Source organism: Tenrec ecaudatus, chromosome 18 (assembly GCF_050624435.1).
Source record: "Tenrec ecaudatus isolate mTenEca1 chromosome 18, mTenEca1.hap1, whole genome shotgun sequence".
Lineage (NCBI taxonomy): Eukaryota > Metazoa > Chordata > Mammalia > Afrosoricida > Tenrecidae > Tenrec > Tenrec ecaudatus.
The window spans coordinates 7,058,691-7,083,257 of record NC_134547.1 but is presented as its reverse complement, the minus strand read 5'-3'; the positions used below and the strand labels follow the sequence as shown (position 1 = coordinate 7,083,257).

The 24,567-nt window shown below is 56.0% G+C and overlaps 2 protein-coding genes across 2 annotated transcripts; both read right to left on the bottom strand.

Annotated features, from left to right (window-relative positions):
• Window positions 1-9,011: 9,011 nt before the first annotated feature.
• On the bottom strand, window positions 9,012-13,448 carry LOC142432660 (kallikrein-1-like). The gene is made up of 5 exons (XM_075537883.1): window positions 13,403-13,448; window positions 13,105-13,264; window positions 11,754-12,037; window positions 10,959-11,095; window positions 9,012-9,167 (listed from the first exon to the last, which is right to left on the bottom strand). The coding sequence occupies exons 1-5, from the start codon at window positions 13,446-13,448 to the stop codon at window positions 9,012-9,014; spliced, it is 783 nt and encodes a 260-aa protein (XP_075393998.1).
• Window positions 13,449-19,866: 6,418 nt separating this feature from the next.
• Window positions 19,867-24,363, bottom strand: LOC142432656 (kallikrein-1-like). Its single transcript, XM_075537874.1, has 5 exons — window positions 24,318-24,363; window positions 24,018-24,177; window positions 22,593-22,876; window positions 21,808-21,944; window positions 19,867-20,022 (listed from the first exon to the last, which is right to left on the bottom strand). Exons 1-5 carry the CDS (start codon window positions 24,361-24,363, stop codon window positions 19,867-19,869), a joined length of 783 nt encoding a protein of 260 aa, XP_075393989.1.
• Window positions 24,364-24,567: the final 204 nt, after the last annotated feature.

Here is a 24,567-nt window from a genome sequence, read left to right as displayed (position 1 = left end):
CTTCCCTGCCCCAAGCACTGGTGTTAGGTGACGCCCCCAATGAACTCAGGGACCTCTAAAGTTAGGGTACAGCCGGCTTTGTCATGTATGTGGTTACCTGTAATTAGAGGGTGGGGGGGCTTGCATGCCCCGAGACGAGCTATATAAGTCGATGTAAAAATACATTCTCTCTCTCTCCCACTTGGGCCTGGTTCCTGATGCCATGGAGGAGGCGAACGCCCCAACATTTTTGTCTGTCTGTCCATGTCTTCCCTTCAGTTACACATCTGTCCCTTAGGACCCATTCGGATGTGGGCTGGATCCCACACCCCAGTGTCTCTGCCACGTCCTATCCGGGTCCAGCTTCTAAGTTCCAGGTCCAATTCACCAGCTCCTGTCCTGCTGCTGCCCTCTTCCCCCAGCATGCTGACCCAGAATCTGGCCTACCGCCTGGGGGTGGGGAGGGGGCCCTTGTCTCTCACCTGATAGTTTCGCCCCCAACCGAACTGAATGATAGGAAGGTGTAGATGCTGCTGCCTGGAAGGCTCGGCGGGGATTGGGTTTGCGACAAGGTCTCTTTGGAATTCCCCGGGGAGCTCCAGGTAATTGACTCCACGCTTTTATCACTGATGTCCGAGCCCGAGGTCACTGATGAAAGGACTTCGGAGGTGACCGGGGAGAGTGACAGGATGTGGTGGGAGCTGTAGTTGAGGTCCTCCGCTGGGGCTGAAACGCCATTGGGCAGCAACTGGAGACCCACCAAGGGACTTCGAGTGGCAATCATGCTCTGGCTACTGTAGTGCCGGGTTTGGAAATGGGCCAGAGACTCGCGGTTACTCATACGGCGACTGTAGATGGATAATGGGACATCTGGACCAATGAAACATGGACTTGGGCTAGCTGGTGAAGGAGACTCCTGGGGGCTGACCCCGGGGCTTAGGGGCAGGAACTCATGGATACTGGTCCGACGACCTTGGCTGGGTGGCAGAAGCTCCTGGATACTGCCCTGATGACTCTGAGTAGTGGACGAAGACTCCTGCATGCTGAGCCGCCGACCTTGGCTCATTGACTGAGACTCATGGGAACTGACCCGATGACCTTGAGTTGGCAGAGGCTCATGGATACTGACCCGGCGACCTTGGCTCATGGGCAGAGGCTCCTGAATGCTGACCCGGCGACCTTGGCTCGTGGGCAGAGGCTCCTGGATGCTGACCCGGCGACCTTGGCTCGTGGGCAGAGGCCCCTGGATGCTGACCCGGCGACCTTGGCTCGTGGGCAGAGGCCCCTGGATGCTGACCCGGCGACTGTGCATGATGGGCGGAGGCTCCTGGATACTGACCTGGCTACCCTGGGTCATGGACGGAGCCTCCAGGGTGGTCCTTTGCTGCACGTGGCTGATTGAGGGAGTGCTTTGGACACTGGTGTGGGATTGGAAAAAGTTTGTAAGGAGGCCCGCTTGGCTATTCTTGGGAAGTCTCTGAGACATGTGGAGATGGTGGGGGAGGCCCAATCCTTCCAGTTAGTCCTTTCGTCCTGGCACCTCCCGGTCACCTGGAAGTTGAATGGTCTCTCTCCGGGGTTCAGGTACTAATCCCCTGGGTTTGAGATCTTTCTGTGTTTCTTGGTCCCTTTTGCTGTGTGCACACAAGTCTCCTGGATTCAGCTTGACGCCGGGGGCAGGGGGGAGGTTCCATGGCAGTTGGAGGGGTTCCAGGAGGTTGGGAAGTTGACCATGAACTTGAACTCCACTCCTTCCCTGGGTAAGTGGCCTGGGGGGCTGGGAATGGGACAGTAAAGGGCAGGGAAGGGAGAGAATGGGGTCAAGACTAGATCAAAGGGAGGCAGGGTTCCTGGTGGGTTAGACCCAGTCAAGGAGATGTCAGAGGCTAGAAAGGGGTCAACATGTAAACAGACTAGGGTGGGAAAAGGGGTCATGGCAGGCTCAGGATAAAGTTTGGGACTAGAGACAAAACCAGGAGGTTTAGAACTGGGATGATGGGTTGTGGATGGGGAATGAGTTTGGGATGGGAATGGAGATGCCTTTGGAGTTAAAGACGAGGATAAGATTGTGCCTGGGGGTTCAGGTTTAGGTTGGGGAGAATATGGTGAATGGGACTGGGTTTATGGGCGACACCGGAAACAAAGTTAGATGGGGGTCGCAGAGGAATCAAGATGGGGGTCAAGCTGTCTGTGTTGCATGGGAGTCATGTGGGGGAGTGGAAGACGGTTCCAGATGGAAATGGATTGGGGAATGGGCGCAAGACAAAGTTTGGAGTGGGATGGGGATGAGAGAGCTGGAAATAAGGGACTGGGAGTCCAGTGGAGTGATGCAGGCAGACCAGGCCCCACCCCCCAGACTTGTGCTGTTTCCCAGACACCCTGGTCCCTTCCTGGGAGGAGGATCGCAAGTTTGTCCTGCGGGGCTGGTCTCTCGTGTTCAGCATCATTTCCTTCATCATGATGCTTACCGTGAGCGACGGGCGCCTGGCCTACGTTACGGCCCCCTACACCGGCTACCTGGGCTTCTGGACTAACTGCAGGAGGAACAAATGTGCCAACGTGGGCGAAGTCACCGGTCAGTAGGGGCCTGGGCAGGCTGTGGGGCTCGCTTGGGGGACCTCTGGGGGTGGAGGGGCTGTCTCAAAGAAGCCTCTAGGGGGGAGTGTCTTCAAGTGTTCTCTCAGAAGACATGCCTGGTGTTCCCTATGGGGTCTCTGGCGGGGGGCGGGGGGGAGGTTGTCCTCTCAAGGGGAGTCCCGGGGTAATATATGGTTCCTGAGGGGAACGGGGCTGTCACTGAGAAGGGGAAGCAGGACACTCTCTACCCAAAACCGTGCCTCATGAGTGGACGGCTAAAGATGGCCTTATGCTCTCTCACACCTCTATAAAGCTCTCTCTTATACATACAGGAGTGTCCCTGGATTTGCTTCTCTAGTCTACCCGGGACCAACATACCTATCCTGCTCCCCCTGAGCAGCTTTAGGGCCCCAGTTCTCAGCCTGTGGGTCGCGACCCCTTTGGGGGGGTTGAATGACTGTGTCACAGGGGTTGCCCGATTCACCATAGTAGCCAAATGACAGTTATAAATAATTTTATAGTTGCGGGGGGGGGGGGGGCACCACAACAGGAGGAACTGTATTAAAGGGCCCAGACATTAGGGCCCAGACCCACTGATGTAGTGAATTCCAACCCAGAGCGACCTCAACGACTGTGTGAGACCGGGTGGACTAGAGAAACAAATTCACAGGCACTCATATGTGTGTAAGACAGCGCTTTATATAAAAAGTAATCCTGCCAGTCAGGGTGCAGTATAGCACCGGTGAAACGTACGACTTTCCTCTAGTTCTTTCCCCTCCCACTATCACGATCCCAACTCTACCTTACAAACCTGGCTAGACCAGAGCATGTACATGGGTACAGATAAGAGCTGGAAACACAGGGAATCCAGGACAGATAAACCGCTCAGGACCAATAATGAAAGTAGTGATACCAGGAGGGGAAGGGGAAGGTGGGGGAAAAGGGGGGAACTGATCACAATGATCTACCTATAATCCCTTCCCGGGGGGACAGACAACAAAATAGTGGGTGAAGTGAGACACTGGCCAGTGTAAGACATGAAAAAAATGTATAAATTATCAAGGGTTCATGAGGGAGGAAGGGTGGGGGAGGGAGGGAAAAAACAAGGAGCTGGTATCAAGGGCTCAAGTAGAAAAAAAAGTTTTGAAAATGATGATGGCAACAAATATACAAATGTGGTTGACACAATGAATGTGTGTGTGGATTGTGATAAGAGCTGTATGAGCCACCAATAAAATAAATTAAAACAAATATATATATATAGTAATTAAGAAAACATCCCAGTCCAGTCCAGATCAAGTCCATTAAGTCTGATATTAGCCCTTATGCTCGATACCAGTCTCTAAATTCCTCTCCAGACTCACACAACACATGCAATGACACCAAATGCAGGAAGATCACAGGACAGTGGGTGGAAAGTCTTGTGGGTCCAGTGGCGGTGGAAGCATCTCAGCACCGGTGTGGGTTTCCACGTGGCTCCTCCAGCTCCGAGGCTTTGGCTGCCATCAGCCTGTCTCCATATGGCTTGTCAACAGGAATGTTGCACAGGGAGAGAGTGTGTCCCACTTCCCAGGAGGAAGAGAGGTGTTCTCAGAATCCTCAGGAGAAGGCCAGGCCCACACAGAGGCATGATTGGGTATGACCTGATGGACAGGCTAGACTCCACCCCTTCGCTCAAGTTGGCAGATGCTGTCACTGCCCCAAGGACAGAGTGGAACTGGCCCCCACTGGGTTTCCAATGTTGTGATCTTGGCAGGAGCAGACTTTCCCATGTTTCTTGTCCGGAGTAGGTTTGACATGCCCATCGAGTAGCTGATCTCTTTACTCCAGCCCCACATAGACTTCTGGGAAATGTGTTTTAGAACTAAGGACCCAGTGCCGTTGAGTTGATTCTGAGGCACTGAGTTGGCCCTCCAGGACAGAGTAGAACTGCTCCCATCACGTTTCAGAACCTAAATCTTCAGGGGGGTGGGGTGGTGGGGCAGACTGCCACCCCTCTCTCCCACAGAGTGACTGGCGAGTTAGAAAATGAGCAAGCACTTTGCCACCAGGTTCCCATGAGCGCAGGACAGTCCTCCCAATAGCGCACCAGCAGAGCCCCAGGCTGAGAATCCCTTCTCAGCACAGGCTGTTCCCTCTGCTGACACTTCACCTCTCCACCCCCCACCCCCCACCCCCGCCAACCCTTTTCTCCTCCCTCTGATCATTTCTGTAAGGAGTCCTGGGCTCCAGCCACATTTTGTCAGCAAGAAGACTTCCTGGTTCACCCCCTCTACAGGCAGGTCCTACACACTAGCTAGGAGGCCCTGTTCTCACGACAGGGCGCGTCTGTGCTCAGGACTTGGACCGCCAGAAAGCTCAGGCTGAGAAAAGAATGAGCAAACGAAGACAACCAAACCCCACCGTGTTGAGTCAACTCTGACTCAAGAGGGACCCAACCAGACAGAAAAAAGTCCCCATAGGGTTTCCACGGAAAGGGACTGCCTCAGCTTTCTCTCACAGAGCAGCAGGTGGGTTCAAACTGTGGACCTTTCAGTTAACAGCCCACCATGGAGCCACGGCACCACCAGGGCCCCTGAGGTAGAGAGAGAGAAGGGAAGAAGTAGGCTGACTTCTCCTCTGCTCCCGACTCAAGTCTTCCGCTGTGGCCTTCCTTCGGCCTGTGCACTGCTGAGCCAGCGTGTAAAAGAGCCGGGAAATGCAGCCTCTAGGTACAGATGAAAGAAAGGAGGCAGGCACATTGTAGAGCAGAAAGCTGAGGGCCATGAAGAACTGCAAACACCGTGAATCTCAAGTCCAGGAGCTAAAGGGATGCAAAACTCTATGGGACAGGGAAGAACTGGCCCTGTGGGTTTCCAAGACTGTAACTCTTCACAGAAGTAGAAAGCCCCATCTTTCCACTTTCAACTCACATCCACTGTGGCAGACACACAATCTCCTGTCAATTGGCGAAGGGGTGGAGTCTAGCCTGTCAATCAGGTCGCAGCTTGACGACCTCATTTGGAAGGGGGAAGGAGATAAACAGCTTACCGGAGGCCAGACCCATAGACTCTGCCTGTCTTCCTGCCGACAAACCACATGGAGACCCCTGATGGAACCAGCTCCCTCGAGCTGGAGGAGCCACGTATAGACCCACCGATTGTGATAAGAGATGTAAGAGCCCCCCCAAAAAAAAGTATTTTTTAAAAGGATTTAGATGTAACCTCGCAGCCTTGCATATGAAAGATTGTGGAAGTTACATAATCTCCTGTCCACTTGCGGAGGGGTCTAGTTTGTCAATTGGATCGAAGCGTGATGACCTCATTTGGAGGCACGAAGGAGAGAGAGAGCACAACTGGAGGCCAGATGCACACTTTCTCAGCTTGTCTCCCTGGGAGACATTCCTGTTGACAAGCCACATGAAGCTATGCTGATGGAGCCAGAACCTTGGAGCTGGAGGAGCCACGTAGAGACCCCTGCCAGTGCTGAGATGCTTCCACCGCCACTGGATCCACAAGACTTCCCACCCACTGGCCTGTGCTCTTCCTGCACTTGGCGTCATTGCATGTGTTGGTGAGTCTGAAGAGGAAATTACAGACTGGTATTGGACATATGGGTTAATAGCAGACCATCTCATCTCTCCCCCTCTGCTCCCCCACCTGAGTGGCTGCCAGGTTTGAACCACCAACCCTGCATCTGGCTGACCAATGCGTACTTGACAGTGACCCCAGAGTTCCAAAGGCCTCAGCCGACAGGCCCATCGTAAGCCATTCATTTGATCAAGATATCTCTTGTGACCCAAAGGTCTGCAGTGAGAATCTCTGAAAGCAACAATTACATCATTGGGGTGGAGAGTGTGAACCCCCCTTCCCCTAAAAGGGGGTTTGGTTGCAAGCAGGGCATGTCAGAGCCAGGCTGAATAAACAAATCCATAGACACTCATATATATGTCGGAGAGAACTTTCTTTTTTAAAAGAATATTTTATTAGGGACTCATACAACTCTTTTTTTTCATTTTTTTTTTCATACAACTCTTATCACAATCCATAATACATTAATTGTGAAAAGCACATCAGTACATTTTTTTGCCTTCATCATTTTCGAAGCATTTGCTCACCATTTAAGCCCTTGGCATCAGGTCTTCTTCCCCCCCCCATCCCCCTCCTTCCCCACTCCCCTGAGAGAACTTTCTATCAAGAAGTAATTTATGGTTGGAAAGGGGAAACCGATTACAAGGATATACATATCACCTCCCCGCTGGGGGACAGGCAACAGAAAAGCGGGTAAAGGGAGACATCAGATAGTATAAGATATGACAAAATAACAATATATAAATTATCAAGGGTTCATGAGGGAGGGAGAGTAGGGAGGGAGGGGGAAAATGAGGAGCTGATGCCAGGGGCTTAAGTGGAGAGCAAATATGTTGAGAATGATGAGGGCAGTGAATGTACAAATGTGCTTTACACAATTGATGTATATATGGATTGTGATAAGAGTTGTATGAGCCCCAATAAAATGATTTTAAAAGAAAAGAAAAAAAACAGTAATTTATGCATCAATAAAACATATACCAGCCCCGGCTGCCTGCAACCAGACTTCAGGGCTGCCTGTCAGGTTTCTATTGGTGTCAGTGGACTTACCTGCAGTGCGTCCGGGAGTGACGTTAATGATCTGAGGTGTTTGCTGGGCTCTTCAGCAGTGAGGGCAATCTTGAAGCACATGTGGGGAAGAGGCATTTGCAGGGGTGGGTGGGAGGGGATGGGGTATCTGGCTGGGATGTTGTGATGCCCTTCCCAGTCTTACACCCGCCTCCCCACCAGTCCTTCAGCACCTGGGCATGGGCTTCATGATGCTGGCACTGGGCTTATGTCTGGTCCTCCTCCCCTGCATGGGCTTCTCCTTCAAGCCATCCTTCCGCCGCCTCACGAAAATCGACCTGGTGTTCAGTTTCCTCAACATCAGCATTGGTGAGCAGGGGGTGGGGTGGGGGGTGGGAGTGGGGTATGGGGGGTAGGGCAGTGGCTTCTTGGGTTCTGGGAGATGCCAACAACCAAGCCCCTGGCTCTGAGCATCTCTCGGGGTCTCTGTTCCTCCTGTGGCCTGTGGGCGGTGGGTGTGTGAGTGAGTGTGTATGGAGGAACCAGGTTTCTCTGTCCTCCTTCTGGAGGCCCCTGGGCCTCTGTCCACCCTTCTGTCCGTCTCTGGCCCCATCCCCAGTGCAGGGTTCCTGATTTTCCTCAGCCTGACGCTCTTCATCATTGACTGCAACTTATTGCAGTCGAAGCCAACGGTGTCTTACCTGGTGCCTTTCTACCTCTGCTGGGGGGCCAGTGCTATGATGCTGTGGGCTGGTGAGGCCGGACTGGGGGGACAGGGTGAGGGCCTTAGGGTGAAGAGGAGGGGACTCCCGGGGTAGGGGGTGTTACCTCCGGAGACACACGGGGCGAGAGGCAGGCCCTGGAAGAAGAGCCAGCAGGACCTTGGATTCCCTGCAGTTGGGTTAGGGGGCAGGTCATCCAGGTGGAAGGGGTGGGGCTGGCAGCACTGGGAGTCCCATGCTCTGTCACAGGCGCCCTGTCCTACTTGAACCACGTGGGCATGTGGAGCAAAGGCACATCTTCGAAGGAGTGGCAGGTGAACTTCCGGCGGAAGGCCTCCAGGCGCTTGTCCAAACAGATCACAGACTTGACCTCCGAGAGTAACCCCGATTCTGTGCCGTCAACCTTCTGAGGGAGCCACTAACTCTCCCTGAAACTGAGCTCCTCAGAAGCAGCCTGAACAATCACCTTGACCGGGTCCTGGGCCATGGCTGCCTCTGAGGTTCTGTGACCACCCTACTCCCAACAAGAGGACCCTCCTTAGAGGCTCCACTCGCATAAAAGTGGGCCTCAGCTCCAAATTCCCTGTAAGGCTCTCACCCCAGCTACTGAGCCCTCATCCCGTCCACCCCCTGGCCTTCTCAGGAGTCCACCCCCTATTGGCCAGTGTAGTGGGACTCTGCCCCCAAACCCTTCTGGCTCTACCAGGCCACACCCAGGAAACCACATCCCCATCCTTCCAGACACAGGTTGCCCGCCCCCAACCCCTCCCCCTAGAGTCCCCGCCCTGCCTCCATGTCCACTGCACTTCCAGGAAGACTGGGCCCCGCCCAGCATCCCATGCTGCCTGTGGTCCCCTGAATGAGTCCCCTTCTCTGGGAGGTAAGTCTTGACTCTTGTATACCTCCTCTCTGCTCTCCTGCTGGCTTTCCCCTCCCGCAATAAAACGGAGGCACATCCTGCCCATCTCTTCGCCCAGCCTGTCCCTCCTGCCCTGTCCCCTGTCCCGCCTGCACGTCTCCATAGGCCAGCTTGGGGGCCCCTGGCTTCAGCCAGGTACAGCCTGAGCTCCTAAGGACCCCGCGTCCAGAAAGGGCAATGACACCAGATATTGCTGCAGATTCTCTTTTAATGGGGGTACGGGCGGGGCGAGGGCGCTCAGGGGTTGGCCGCCATGGTGTCGTGGATCCAGTCCAGGAATGAAAACACTCTGGTGAAGACGCCCGGCTTGCCGACGACGACGCATGTGTGGGGACCCCATGACGTGATTCCTTGGAAGACGCCATCGCAGATCAGTGAGCCACCTGAGTCACCCTAGGCACACATAGGGGCCAGTGAGAACGGTCAGCCTGTGGACCCCCAGACCTCAGAGCGAGGCTTGCAGGTCACACAGAGAGACCGCTCGGCTCTGGGGAAAGAGACCCGTGTTTCCAGGGTCCGTCGCCCAGAGGAGCTAGGCGGGGATCCTGATGGAGGGGACAGTGGTTGAAGTCCTGCAGACAGGTCACTAGGAATATGGCCAAGCCCTGTCTCCAATCCCTTCTCCGTCTCCAAGGAAAGTCCTCATCATTGGACACCATTCTCATCGGGCTTAGGGGGAGGAATGGGGAGCTACCGAGGGACTCTGAGGAGGGGACAGACAAGGCCAGATCTGAGTGTGGGATGCCCTGCTGGTGTCGGGTGGGGGGTGGACAGGGGGGCAGAGACTGAAGGCTGGGAGAGGGAGAGGGACGGTGGGAGGAAAAGAGAGGACAGACATTCAGAGGGGGTGGTGCTGATCTGTTGGAACTGGGGAAGGGTGAGCAGACACCTTAGCTAGGGGATGGAGCATGGGGGAAGGGCGGATTTGGTGAAGCCCCTGGGTTCACAGGGGGCTCCTGAGGGATCCCAGTGGTTGGTATGTGGTGTGTGTGTTTGTGTGTGTAGTTGGTGTGCTGAGAGTTTGTGAGTGCCCTGGTATGTGTGTTGTGTGTGTGATGTGTATGTGTGTTAGGCTCTGTGTGTGCTGTGGGTGCATATGTGAGTGTGTTTGTCTGGTGTATGTGTGAGTGTCTACTTGTGTGTGCCTGTGTGTGGTGGATATGATGAGTGTGAATGGGTGTGTGAGGGGATGGAGGTGGTGCATGTGACTCTATCGGCGTGTGTGGTACGTGGGGTGGGTGCAGGTGTGTAGGTGGGCGGTGCCCAGTGCCCCTTGGAGATGCTGAGCTCTCTCTCAGGTTGAGCACTTGGGGGACACTTGACTCATCTCCGCTCCTCAATGTCCCTTTGGGAGCAGCCAGCAGGCCTGGGGTTCTCTCCCTCAAAGGCCGGCAGAATCAGACTCTTCCCGGCACCCCCGCTGGCGCCCCCCTGGTCCAGCCCCCAGTGTCATTGCCCAGTCCCTTTCCCCTGCGGCCTCTTCCCCGCCCGGCCGCCAGAGGGCGCTGTGAGTCCCGCCCTCGGAGCCGGTGCTGCAGGCGCTCGGCCCCGCCCCTCCGCTGCTCCTCCTCCCGAGGCCACGCCCAGACCACGCCCCGAGCTGCCTTGGGAGCTGCGCCACCAGACTCACAGATGGCCTCTCAAGTCCCCGCCCCCGGACTCCCGGTTCCTCACTGACTCCAGGCCGCTCCACTCAGGGCCTTGCCGTGCGGGTTCCCCGGGGTCGCCCCCACCCGCTACGGTATTTGAAGCTCACCTTTGCATGGGGGTCCCCTCTTGTTCAGGCCCTTTATCCTCCCCTCCCCCAGCTCTCTGAGCGCCCACCTCCCCCCGCCCTGCCCCCACACTCATGGTCACGGACTTGTTACTTCTGGGTGGCCGCTGGGCCCCTAACCAGAAGTGGGGCTCCCTGAGGGAGGAGGGGGCTCTCTATGACTGCCTCCTGGCGCCCCCCTGGGTCTGAGGTAGGCTGTCGGCCCCACGGGGTGCGGGGAGGAAAGGATGAGTGTAGAGGGGTGAGACTCGCGGGGTGCCTGGAGGGAGTTGACACCCTGAGGTGGGGGTGGCATAGACGTCTGGGCAGCAGTGGAGACAGGAGACCAGAGCCTGCTAAGTTAGGGATCCCAACTTTGCCCCTAGGTCTCCCCCCATCCCCCTGTCCTGGGTGTGGCTGAGTCAGCTCACCGAACAGGTGTCTCTGGTGCCATCCAGCTGCCCAGCACACAGCATCGTCGGTATGATATTCTTGGGGTACACCTTGGCGCACATGTCATTGGAAAAGACCTTGAGGTCCACGCATAGCAGTTCACTGGAGTTCTTTGCTAGAAGCCAGGGAGAGGCAGGGCTGTGTGGGACTCTGCTTGTTCCTCATCTGGCACCCCCTCCGGGCCAAAAGTTCTAGACATCTGATCCATCAGTGTTTGACCAAAACCTGCACCTAGACGTCTCAGCCCCTGCCTCAGCCTTTGCATTTGTGAGTTGAAGAGTCCCAGTCGCATTCTCTTGATTAAAAATCATCCCCACAAAATCCTCCCTTAATCGTGCTATCTGAAAGGGACCTCTTACAAGCACCTGGCTGATTGCTATCTGGCCGGCAGCTTATCTGTAGGAGCAGACAGGTTGCTGTTGCCCTCCCTGCTCAGCGGACAGTCACTCCCCTTACCTGCCCCCAGCACTGCTGTTAGGTGAACTCAGGAACCTTTACGATGAAGGTGCTGCCTACTTTGCTATGTATGTGGTTGCTTCTAATTAGGATGGCTTGCATGCCCCGAGACTATATAAGTTGGTGTAAGAATACATTCTTTCTCTTTCTCATTTGGACTTGGTTCCTGGTACTATGGAGGTAAGCACCCAAAAGCTTTTGTCTGCTCTTCATGTCACCCCTTCAATTCCACAACCATCCCTTAGGACAGCCCCAACACCCTCTCGCCCAGGTCCAGGAGTTCAGCGTCCACTCAGCACCCTTGGTCTCATGCTCACTGCCTTCTGGATTGGTGGCACCCCAGCCTGAGGCGAGGCAGGTGCTCCCCACTTCAGGGTCCTGGGAGGGCAGGACCGCAGGCTGCACGGCTGCTGTGATCTGCATCGGGCTCTTGAGGCGCAGCAGCATGAGGTCATTGCTTTGGTAGGCCTTGTGTGCCAAGGGATAATTCAGGTTTCTCATGGTGTAGTCTGGGTGGGGGATTTCCAGGTCGACTTCGGAAAACTGGCCTGTGCTTTCTTGTTCTCTGAGGCTGTGGCGGCCAGCCCAGACCTGGTAGTTGCTGAGGGCAGGAGAGGGGGGGGAGGGAGTTGAGCTGGAGGTATAGGGGGAAGAGAAGAGGGGGGACAGACATGGGGCAAGGAGAATGGGGGATGGAGAGAGAGAGAGAGAGACCACAACAAAGGCTAGGAGGAAGACAGTCACAGGTTGTCTGGAGACCCAGATAATCACAAGGGAATGGAATGGGAAGGCTGGCAGCTTGCATAGATTGAATAAGGGGAGTGGGAATGGGGGGTGCAGAGAGAAGTGAGGAAAGAGGAGGGAACCAGAAGATAGACAGCTGGAAGTGGACACAACAAGGAGGACACATACCAAATGGGAAAGGGGCCCAGGGGAGAGGGAGAAAGAGGTAGAGAGGCCAGGTGGCGACCTGAGGTGAGAGACCTGGCAGCTGGGGCAGGTCAAGAAGGGAGAGGATCCTACATGCTTGTGTTGCTTTCCCAGCAGGCTGGCCTGGCCCTCAGCTCAAGGTCAGCATGGCCATGTCCCTCCCCTGCCATCCTTTTTCTCTCCCTCTTGGTGTTCCTCCTCCCTCTTCCCTCCCTCCCAGGTCCCACCCACTCCTGCCTTTCCCAGCATCTCCCTGGGGAGTAGTGAATGTCCCAGAGGGTGGAGCCAGGACAGAGATGGGAGAGCCTCCCTCACTCCACCCATGGGTCCTCAGATGGTCCTTCTCTCGGGGTCCCCTGGGTTCATCTTGATGGTGGGGGTGGGGGTGCTCTTCCATCAGGATGGGTTTGAGAGTGAGGTTGTGATGCAGACAGATTGAGGAGGCAGAGAAGGTGGCAGAGAGACTGGAGATGGATAGAGACAGTGGAGAGAGAGGGAGCTAGAGTCCCAAATGTCATCACAGGGTGGAGACAGAGCCAGGGACTTAGAGAGAGAGAGAAAGAAGAGGATAAAGAGGAGAGGAGAGAGGGGAGGGGAGATTCTGAGAAGAGGTTCAGGCAGCCAGGACAGGGTTGCGCTGGGAAGCCACCCCCCTCCCTCTCTGTCCCTGGTGTCAGCATCTCCCTTCATGTATCAGCATCCCCTGTGGCTATCTAGGGAAAGCCCTCCCCCACTCACGTGACTTTACAGTGCGCGGCTGTAAGCACCCACTGGGGGTCTATCAAGGTGCCCCCACACCAATACCGATTGTTCGTGTACACGGCCACCTGCCAGGGCTGGGAATGAGCTTCACACTCCCAGCCTCCAATGATGCGTGGAGGGATGTGGGGCACGGCACCTGCGGCAAAGGGTGCGGGGGTCACAGTGGGCAGGAAGGGCAGGGGCAGGGTAAGAAGAAGGACTTAAGGGGGGTGGGGAGAGTAGCCCCAGGAGAACCAGGACCCCCTCACTCTCCCTCATCTCCCCCAGGTCTCACCAGTGCCCCACAGGGTCAGGGCAGTGCACAGAACCAGGAACCACATGGTGACAGCAGTGTCCAGGTGGAGAGCCTGTAGCTGAAGAGCCTCCCTGAGGAGCCTTTAAAAACCCTCATTGTCCATGGCCCCACCCCTGCCCTTCCTTCTGGGGGCTGGACAGCATCCCATCAGCTGTGGAAAGGAGGGGCAGGGGTGGGGGAGAACTAGCAACTGTGTCCTGAGGGCCCTGGGGTACCATGGACATCGTCCCAGAGGCTGGGGCCTGTGCCAGCCAGTAGAGGTTGATGGGGAATAAAAACAAGGATTGGGAGAAACGCTGATGCTGATCCAATGTCTGCTTTGCCTAAGCCTCATGTAAAGCCTTTGCTCCACAAGTCCAAGTGCACCCTGATAGCAGAAGTGGACCTCTGAGAGTCTCTGACCTAGAACCACTCACAGGGAAGATGTCAGAGCTTCAGCTCCCTGCTCCCGGTGCCTGAAGATGAGAGTTTCCTTCCCCAAGCCTAGGATTCCACTTACGTATCATAACGTCTTGGGGTGCCAGTCACCTACCATCCTGTCCCCCTCACATCCAGAGATATAAATGGAGTCCACGGGTCTCCCTAGTTTTTCAAAGCCTAGTGTCCTCTGAACGCTTTCAGTGTCCCCGTGATTCCCACTCCTCCTTCCCTAGATCTGCACACTCATGTTGCCGTCCTTCAAACTGTGGAGTTCCCTACCCGTTCGGGTCAAGAACATTTCCTGTAAAAGATTGAGGTTTCACATTGAGTTCCAAACCAAGGTCAGGTGCATCAACATTCCATGACCTTGAAGCTGACAATTCCGGGTCTCTGAAGACAGACAGTCAAGTCCATCTGTTGCACCAGCCCTCACGAGAGTCTTGAAAGCCAACACTGTTGCTCTCAGGACTCAGGGGAGCCCTGTGAAAGAGTCGTTCAACCCCCAAAGGATCTCGACCCACAGGTTGAGAACTGCTGCTACCCAAATCGATCCTGGGCAACCTCAACCCATCTCTTTCCCATTCAAACTCCTCATGCTCACCCTCAACCCCCAGATAACTCAGCCCAAACCCTATCCAACTGGACCCTCAACTATCCAGCCTAACCGTGCTTTCCAGTTGATCCCCAGACCTATTCCTGGCATACATCACAGTCCAAGACAGGAGTGGGGTTCTCACTGCTCCCCCTTCAGGAAATTCTCACTGTCCTGGGCCCCTGGAAGGGAAGACAGGGGTGGGGACGGTGTCCCTGAGGACAGGGGTCTTTCCCTCACCCCTTGCCCTGCGCCTGTGCCCCGTCCTTTCGACTAGTTCTTCACTTAGAACTTCCCTCCAATGTCCCAGGTCTCCCCAATGGTTTTTCAAGAACTGCCCTCTGACTTGTACAAGTGCTGCTTCTTCTTCTGCAGAGCTTCCTGCCTAGTCCCCCACCCCAACCTCTTTTCCTGTGGACCCTGAGAGAGAGTCGGGGGTGGTGGTGACAGCAAGGACCAAGGTTGAACTGTCCCCTGTGCTGGGGGTGGAGTCAGGAACACTGGGTACAGGTTCAGACAAGTGATCAGTTGGCACCAGTCATTTGACTTAACCAGCCTGTCACAGATGTCAAAGAATGTGGTCACTCGATCTCCACACCATGTGGTCTTGGCCCCAGAACCTAGACAAGTCAGCCAAATGCAGGGTGACCTATGAGGATGGGTGTAGCCATGCAAGGTCACGGGTATCCTTGCCCACAAATGCCCAAGTGGGTCTTCACGCTGAGGCACGGGTGTGGGCAGTGCCCTTAGTGCCGAGTTCACATGCATGTGTGAGGGTTGCCGCTTCAAGGGTCACAGGACAGATGTCCCTGTGCACAGAGACAGTAAGGCGTGGGAACTCTCAGACGCATTTCGATATAGAAGCTCACACCTACAATCCTAGTGTCCAGTACGGTCCTGACATCTAGGGTCATACACTTGCACACAGGACCTGGATGTACAACCTGGAGTCTGCAATACAGACACGCAGGCCAGAGCCATTACCCCCCACCCCCACCTTTTACACTCAGTCCTCCAAAGACATGCAGATCCATCTCTGCAGTGTCAGGTCTCCATCCACCGTGGCGCCCCTGACTTCAGACACGCTTGCGGTGAGAGACTCAGAGCAAATGATTTGAATTCTCTGTGCCTCTGCTTTCTCATCTGTAACATGGTGTTGTAAGGATTCCACTGGAGTGCATACATGTATGTATATTAATCACTATGGGTTATGGATCTATAGTGCCCAGAAAGGGGGCTACCGAAATGTGAGAAAATGCCATGAAAGATCATGGAAAATATCCAGAGACCCTGGGAAGCTCCCTCTGCCCCCCAGTAGAGTGTGTACGTTGTGGTTGTTAGATGCCATTGAGTTCTTTCAGGGCCTGGGGCAGGGGCGCTTATATGTTACTGAGTAAATCTGCTTGCATTGGGTTTTCAGGCCGACCATCAGGCAGGTCTTCTGAGGCACCTGTGGATGGGTCCCACCTGCCAAACTCTTGGCTTGTAGTCAGATGCTTACCTGTTTAAGCCACATGGGAACTTTATAAAGTTTTAACATTTTACATTATTATAATATTTCATATCACTTATATATTATATAAAATCTGTATATATTGTAATATAGCAATATAGTATATCTCAATATTTTAAAATATATAAACTTTTAAGTTAACATTTTAAATTACATGTGTATAATATACTAATATAAACCTAAAATTATAATGTAAAATATATAACTATATATGGTTATATATTTAATCTTATTATAGCTATATTTTATATCATTATGAAATATATCATACACACACAAGGAACCGTTGTGGTGCTGTGGCATAATGCCCAATGCTTACCCCCCAGCAGTCAAACCCCCTAGTTGTTCACTCCCCTGCCCCTCAGGGGACAACCTGGGGCGCCTGCCCCCCCCTAGAAATTTCGCCTCCGATGCCCTCTATAGGACTGGATGGCGATGTGTACGTGTAGAAACCCCATGCCAAGCCCATGGCCATCGAGTCAATTCCAACTCCTAACCAGCCTGTGGGGCTGTACATCTTTGTGGCAGTGACAGCTCTGTCTTCCTCCTGAGAGACTGTGTGTATTGGGTGGAGGGGTAAGGGGGTGGAACCACCATCTCAGTGAACCCAACGCCTAGTCCCGGGCACCAATAAAGGCTCTTTCCCCCACCCACAGGACCATTCAAATTGTGGTGCTCTAGCAAGATCATGGGATTTTCCGTCACAGTCCAAGAACTTTTTGAAGCCCCCTCTCATACATCATGTCCCTGATGAGTTAGGGGGGTGACGTCCATTCCAAACTCACAGGGTGCCTGAGTGACAGAGAAGAATTGCTCCATAGGGGTCTTAATCTGGACAATCCACTTTACGGTAGCGGCTAGGCCAGCTCTTTTACCTGTGGAACAACCCCAGAGTGGTTTGATCCCCCGACCTTGCAGTTAGCAGCAGCGTCCTGACCTGCTGCACCCACTGCAGTGAATCCATTCCGACGCATGGCGAGCCTAGAGGACAGGACAGAATCGTTTCCTGGGATTGCCATGGTTGCCAGCCCTCTTCATGGAAATATCTGGTATCTTCCCACCCACCTAGCGCGCAGCTGCCAATCGGCTTCACGGACCCCCCCTTGGTTCCTTCTGGAAAGCACGCCTAGGAACCAGACCACCCAGCTGCATGGTCACAGAGGGTGGCTATGCATCAAAAACAACAACAGCACCCCTCAACAAGCTCCCTCACCCCATGGGGCACCACATTTGGGGACGCCCTGGTCACAGGTGTGAGGAGGATGTGGATACCCAAGGCCTTGCGAGCACACACACGCACAAAAACACTACTGCACTATGGACAAGGACACGGAGAGTGTGGCTTCTCCTCCTCCAGGACACACACACACACTCACATGTGCACAAACACTACTGCACTATGGACAAGGACACGGACAGTGTGGCTTCTCCTCCTCCAGGAAAAACACACACACGCACACAAACACTACTGCACTATGGAGAAGGTGATGGACAGTGTGGCTACTCCTCCACGACACACACACACACACCGGATCATTTCGCCTTCGCCTGACCCAGTGTTCATGCTCCATCCGCATGGCTGGGAGCTAGGACCAGTCCCAAAGAAGGTGGTGGCAGGAGGAGGGATGTGGTGGAGAGGGATTCACAAAGGAAAGAAGTGCAAGGGTGGCTACAGAGGCTGCACCAGGCCAGCCCAAGCTGGAGAGGGGCAGAGGCGGCCAGTTAGCTGAGCAGACAAGCAGGCACAGAGAGAGACACTGAGCGGGCTGGCGGTAGGGATTCCACCTCCTGTGACTCAGCGTGGTGTCCGGAGTCCCCTCCACCAAGGTGACCTTGACTGAGTGGCCACTGCTCCCTGAGTCCCCGCCTCCTATCTGTCCCCTGAGAGCTCAACCCCAACCCCCGCCCCCCCCCGCCCCCAAACCCATGGGCACTTGCTCATCACAGGAAAGCTGAGCACCCAGCCCAGCGCAGACCAGCCAGGCTCTGCTGTGGGTGGACCTGCTGGGTTGACAGACGGCCCTGGGGTGATGGGGGAAACTGTGCCAGGGCCTCTCTAGGAGCCCTGGTAGCGTACTGGCTAAGCATCGGACTGCTAACCTCAAGATCACCGGTTTGAAACCTCCAATCGCTCCTCTGGAGAGAGGCGGGGCTTTCTACTCCCACCAAGAGTTCCAGTCTCTGAAACCCCCTGGAGCCAGTCTACCCTGTCCTGAGGGTCTCCGTGAGTTGGAGTGGCATTGGTGGCAGGGATCTGGGTTGAGTTTGGAGTCTGTACAGCTTGTGGGCACGTCTGCCTGTCACGTGGGGCTGCCATGAGCCTCACGAAAATCGACCTGGTGTTCAGTTTCCTCAACATCAGCATTGGTGAGCAGGGGGTGAGGTGGGGGGTGGGAGGGGGTGTGGGGGGGTAGGGCAGTGGCTTCTTGGGTTCTGGGAGATGCCATCATCCAAGGCCCTGGCTCTGAGCATCTCTCGGGGTCTCATTCCTCCTGTGGCCTGTGGCCTGTGGGTGTGTGAGTGTGTATGGAAGGACTAGGTTTCTCTATCCTGCTTCTGGAGGCCCCTGGGCCTCTGTCCACCCTTCTGTCCATCTCTGGCCCCATCCCCAGTGCAGGGTTCCTGATTTTCCTCAGCCTGACGTTCTTCATCATCGACTGTCACTTATTGCAGTCGAAGCCAACGGTGTCTTACCTGGTGCCTTTCTACCTCTGCTGGGGGACAGTGCTATGATGCTGTGGGCTGGTGAGGCCGGACTGGGGGGACAGGGTGGGGGCCTTGGGGTGAAGAGGAGGAGCCTCCCGGGGTAGGGGATGGTACCTCCAGGGACATATGGCGCCTCAGGAGGAGGAGATGTGTCCTTAAGAGAAGGCAGGGACTTATGGGGCGAGAGGCAGGCCCTGGAAGAAGAGCCAGCAGGACCTTGGATTCGCTGCAGTTGGGTTAGGGGGCAGGTCATCCAGGTAGAAGGGTTGGGACTGGTGGTACTGGGAGTCCCATGCTCTGTCACAGGCGCCCTGTCCTACTTGAACCACGTGGGCATGTGGAGCAAAGGGACATTTTTGAAGGAGTGGCAGGTAAACTTCCGGTGGAAGGCCTTCAGGCGAATGTCCAAACAGGTCACAAACTTGACCTCCTCCAGTAACCCCGATTCTGAGCCGTCAACCTTCTCAGGGAGCCATTGACTCTCCCTGAAACTGAGCTCCTCAGAAGCAGCCTGAACAATCACCTTGACCGGGTCCTGGGCCATGGCTGCCTCCCAGGTTCTGTGACCCCGCCTTCCCAACCAGAGGACCCTCCTTAGAGGCTCCACTCCCAGAAAAGTGGGCCTCAGCTGCAAATTCCCTGTAAGGCTCTGGCCCCGCCTACTGAGCCCTCATCCCGCCCACCCCCTGGCTCTTCTCAGGAGTTCACCCCCTATTGGCCAGTGTAGTGGGACTTCGCCCCCAAACCCTTCCCTCTCCACCAGGCCACACACATGAAACCATACCCCCATCCTTCCAGACTCAGGCTGCCCTCCCCCAACCCTTCCACCTAGAGGCCCCGCCCTGCCTCCATGTCCACTCCACTTCAGGAGGATTGGGCCCCGCCCAGCATCTCATCCTGCTCTTGGTCCTAGGCATCAGTCCTCTTCTCTGGGAGGTGAGTCTTAACTCTCCTCTAACACCTCTCTGCTCTCCTTCTAGCTTGTCCCTCCCGCAATAAAACGGAGGCACCTCCTGCCTGTCTGCTCCGCTAGCCTGTCTCTCCTGCGCTGTCCCCTGTCCCCCCTGCACGTCTCCAGAGGCCAGCTTGGGGGGCCCTGGCTTCAGCCAGGTGCAGCCTGAGCGCCTAAGGACCCCGCGTCCAGAAAGGGCAATGACACCAGATATTGCTGCAGATTCTCTTTTAATGGGGGTACGGGCGGGGCGAGGGCGCTCAGGGGTTGGCCGCCATGGTGTCGTGGATCCAGTCCAGGAATGGAAACACTCTGGTGAAGACTCCCGGACTACCGATGAAGGCGCATGGCTTGGGACCCCATGACGTGATTCCTTGGAAGATGCCATCGCAGATCAGTGGGCCACCGGAGTCACCCTAGGCGCACATAGGGGCCAGTGAGAACGGTCAGCCCGTGGACCCCCAGACCTCAGAGCGGGGCTTGCAGGTCACACAGAGAGACCGCTTGGCTCTGGGGAAAGAGACCTGTGTTTCCAGGGTGCGGCGCCCAGAGGAGCTAGGCAGGGATTCTGATGGAGGGGAGAGTGGCCAGAGTCCTGCAGACAGGTCACTAGGAGTATGGCCAAGCCCTGTCTCTGATCCCTTCTCCGTCTCCAAGGAAAGTACTCAACATTGGAAATCTCTCTCATCGGGGTTAGGGGGAGGAATGGGGAGCTACCGAGGGACTGTGAGGAGGGGACAGACAAGGCCAGATAGATTTGAGTGTGGGATGTCCTGCTGGTGTCGGGTGGGGAGTGGACAGGAGGGGGCAGAGACTGAAGGCTGGGAGAGGGGGAGGGACGGTGGGAGGAATGGAGAGGACAGACATTCAGAGGGGCTGGTGCTGATCTGTTGGAACCTGGGAAGGGTGGGCGGGCACCTTGGCTGGGGGATGGAGCATGGGGGAAGGGCGGATTTGGTGAAGCCCCTGGGTTCACAGTGGGGCTCCTGAGGGATCCCAGTGGTTGGTATGTGGTGTGTGTGTGTGTGTGTGTGTGTGTGTGTGTGTGTGTGTGTAGTTCGTGTGGTGAGAGTTTGAGTGCCCTGGTATGTAAGTTGTGTGTGTGATGTGCTTGTGTGTTAGGCGCTGTGTGTGCGGTGGGTGCATATGTGAGTGTGTGTGCCTGTGTGTGGTGGATATGATGAGTGTGAATGGGTGTGTGAGGGGATGGGGGTGGTGCATGTGACTCTATCGGTGTGTGTGGTACGTGGGGTGGGTGGAGGTGTGTAGGTGGGGGGTGCCCAGTGCCCCTTGGAGATGCTGAGCTCTCTCTCAGGTTGAGCAGTTGGGGGACACATGACTCATCTCTGCACCTCAATGTCCCTTTGCGAGCCGCCAGCAGGCCTGGGGTTCTCTCCCTCAAAGGGCGGCAGAATCAGACTCTTCCCGGCACCCTCGCTGAAACCCCCCTGGTCCAGCCCCCAGTGTCATTGCCCAGTCCCTTTCCCCTGCGGCCTCTTCCCCGCCCGGCCGCCAGAGGGCGCTGTGGGTCTCGCCCTAGGAGCCGGTGCTGCAGGCGCTTGGCCCCGCCCCTCCGCTGCTCCACCTCCCGAGGCCACGCCCAGACCACGCCCCGAGCTTCAAAGGTAGCCACGCAACAGACTCTCAGATGGACTCTCAAGTCCCCGCCCCCGGACTCCCGGTTCCTCACTGACTCCGGGCCGCTCCACTCAGGGCCTTGCCGTGCGGGTTCCCCGGGGTCGCCCCAACCCGCTCCATGTATTTGAAGCTCACCTTTGCGTGGGGTCCCCTCTCGGTTCAGGGCCTTTATCCTCCCCTCCCCCAGCTGAGCGCCCACCTCCCCCCGCCCCGCCCCCACGCTCACCGTCGCGCACGTGTTACATCTGGGTGGCGTCTGTGCCCCTCACCAAACGGGGGCTCCCTGAGGGAGGAGGGGTCTCTCTATGGCTGTCTCCCGGCGCCCCCGGGGTCTGAGGGAGGCAGTCGGACCCACGGGGTGCAGGGAGGAAAGGACAAATTCTGGGGTGGAGGGGTGAGACTAGCGGGGTGCCTGGAGGGAGTTGAGACCCTGCGGTGGGGGTGGCAGCGACATCTGGGCAGCAGTGGAAACAGGAGACCAGAGCCTGCCAAGTTAGGGATGCCAAGCTGGCCCTTAGGTCTCCCCCCACCCCCCTGTCCTGGGTGTGGCTGAGTCAGCTCACCGAACAGGTACTTCTGGTGCCATCCAGCTGCCCAGCACACAGCATCGTCGGTATGATATTCTCGGGGTAGACCTTGGCGCACACATCATTGGAAAAGACCTTGAGGTCCACGCATAGCAGTTCACTGGAGTTCTTTGCTAGAAGCCAGGGAGAGGCAGGGCTGTGTGGGACTCTGCTTGTTCCTCATCTGGCACCCCCTCCGGGCCAAAAGTTCTGGACATCTGCTCCATCAGTGGTTGCCTAAAACCCGCACCTGGACGTCTGAGCCTTGGCATTTGTGAGTTGGAGAAGAGTCCCAGTCGCATTCTCTTGATTAAAAATCATCCCCACAAAATCCTCCCTTAATCGTGCTATCTGAAAGGGACCTCTTACAAGCACCTGGCTGATTGCTATCTGGCCGGCAGCTTATCTGTAGGAGCAGACAGGTTGCTGTTGCCCTCCCTGCTCAGCGGACAGCCACTCCCCAATAGCTGCGCCCAGCACTGCTGTTAGGTGAACTCAGAAACCTTTAAGATGAAGGTGCTGCCTACATTGCTATGTATGTGGTTGCTTCTAATTAGGGGGGCTTGCATGCCCCGAGACTATATAAGTTGGTGTAAGAATACATTCTTTCTCTTTCTCATTTGGACCTGGTTCCTGGTACTATGGAGGTGAACACCCCAAAACTCTTGTCTGCTTCATGTCACCCCTTCCATTCCACAGCCATCCCTTAGGAGAGCCCCAACACCCTCTCGCCCAGGTCCAGGAGTTCAGCGTCCACTCAGCACCCTTGGTCTCATGCTCACTGGCTTCTGGATTGGTGGCACCCCAGCCCGAGGCGAGGCAGGTGCTCCCCACTTTAGGGTCCTCTGAGGGCAGGGCTGCGGGCTGCACGGCCGCTGTGATCTGCATCGGGCTCTTGAGGCGCAGCAGCATGAGGTCATTGCTTTGGTAGGCCTTGTGTGCCAAGGGATAATTCAGGTTTCTCATGGTGTAGTCTGGGTGGGGGATTTCCAGGTCGACTTCGGAAAACTGGCCTGTGCTTTCTTGCTCTCTGAGGCTGTGGCGGCCAGCCCAGACCTGGTAGTTGCTGAGGGCAGGAGAGGGGGAGGAGAAAGCTGAGCTGGAGGTATAGGGGGAAGAGAAGAGGGGGGAGAGACCTGGGGCAAGGAGAATGTGGGATGGAGAGAGAGAAAGAAACAGAGAGAGACGACACCAAAGGTTAGGAGGAGGACAGTCACAGAAAGGCAGTGCGGGTCCTGTTACCCAGACAGTCACAAGGGAATGGAATGGGAAGGCTGGCAGCTTGCATAGATGGAATGAGGGGAGTGGGAATGGGGGGTGCAGAGAGAAGTGAGGAAGGAGGAGGGAACCAGAAGATAGACAGCTGGAAGTGGACACAACAAGGAGGACACATACCAAATGTGAAAGGGGCCCAGGGGAGAGGGAGAGAGAGGGAGAGAGGCCAGGTGGCGACCTGAGGTGAGAGACCTGGCAGCTGGGGCAGGTCAAGGAGGGAGAGGATCACACAGGCTTGTGTTGCTTTCCCAGCAGGCTGGCCTGGCCCTCAGCTCAAGGTCAGCATGGCCATGTCCCTCCTCTGCCATCCTTTTACTCTCCCTCTTGCCCTTCCTCCTCCCTCTTCCCTCCCTCCCAGGTCCCACCCACTCCTGCCTTTCCCAGCGTCTCCCTGGGGAGTAGTGAATGTCCCAGAGGGTGGAGCTAGGACAGAGATGGGAGAGCCTCCCTCACTCCACCCATGGGTCCTCAGATGGTCCTTCTCTCGGGGCCCCTGGGTTCATCTTGATGGTGGGGGTGGGGTGGTCTTCCATCAGGATGGGGTTGAGAGTGAGGTTGTGATGCAGACAGACTGAGGCAGAGAATGTGGCTGAGAGATGGGAGATGGATAGAGACAGTGGAGAGAGAGGGAGTTAGAGACAAAAACGTCATCACAGGGTGGAGACAGAGCCAGGGACTTAGAGAGAGAGAGAAAGAAGAGGATAAAGAGGAGAGGAGAGAGGGGAGGGGAGATTCTGAGAAGAGGTTCAGGCAGCCATGAGAGGGTTGCACTGCGAAGCCACCCCCCTCCCTCTCTGTCCCTGGTGTCAGCATCTCCCTTCATGTGTCAGCATCCCCTGTGGCTATCTAGGGAAAGCCTCCCACCCCATTCTTTGATAGGGAAAGTCCCCCCTCCCATTCTGTGGGAGCACAGGCAAGCCCTCCCCACTCACGTGTCTTTACAGTGTGCAGCTGTAAGCACCCACTGGGGGTCTATCAAGGTGCCCCCACACCAATACTGATTGTTCGTGTACACGGCCACCTGCCAGGGCTGGGAATGCGCTTCACACTCCCAGCCTCCAATGATGCGGGGAGGGATGTGGGGCACGGCACCTGCGGCAAAGGTTGCTGGGTCACAGTGGGCAGGAAGGGCAGGGGCAGGTAAGAGGAAGGACTTAAGGGGGGTGGGGAGAGGAGCCCCAGGAGAACCAGGACCCCCACACACTCTCCTTCTCCCCCCCCCCCAGTCTCACCAGTGCCCCCCAGGGTCAGGGCAGTGCACAGAACCAGGAACCACATGGTGACAGCGGTGTCCAGGTGGAGAGCTTGTAGCTGAAGAGCTTCCCTGGGGAGCCTTTAAAAACCCTCATTTTCCAGGGCCCCGCCTCTGCCCATCCTTCTGGGTGCTGGACAGCCTCCAATAAGCTGTGGAAAGGGATGGGCGGGGGTGGGGGATAGAGAATGAGCAACTGTGTCCTGAGGGCCCTGGGGTACCGTGGACAT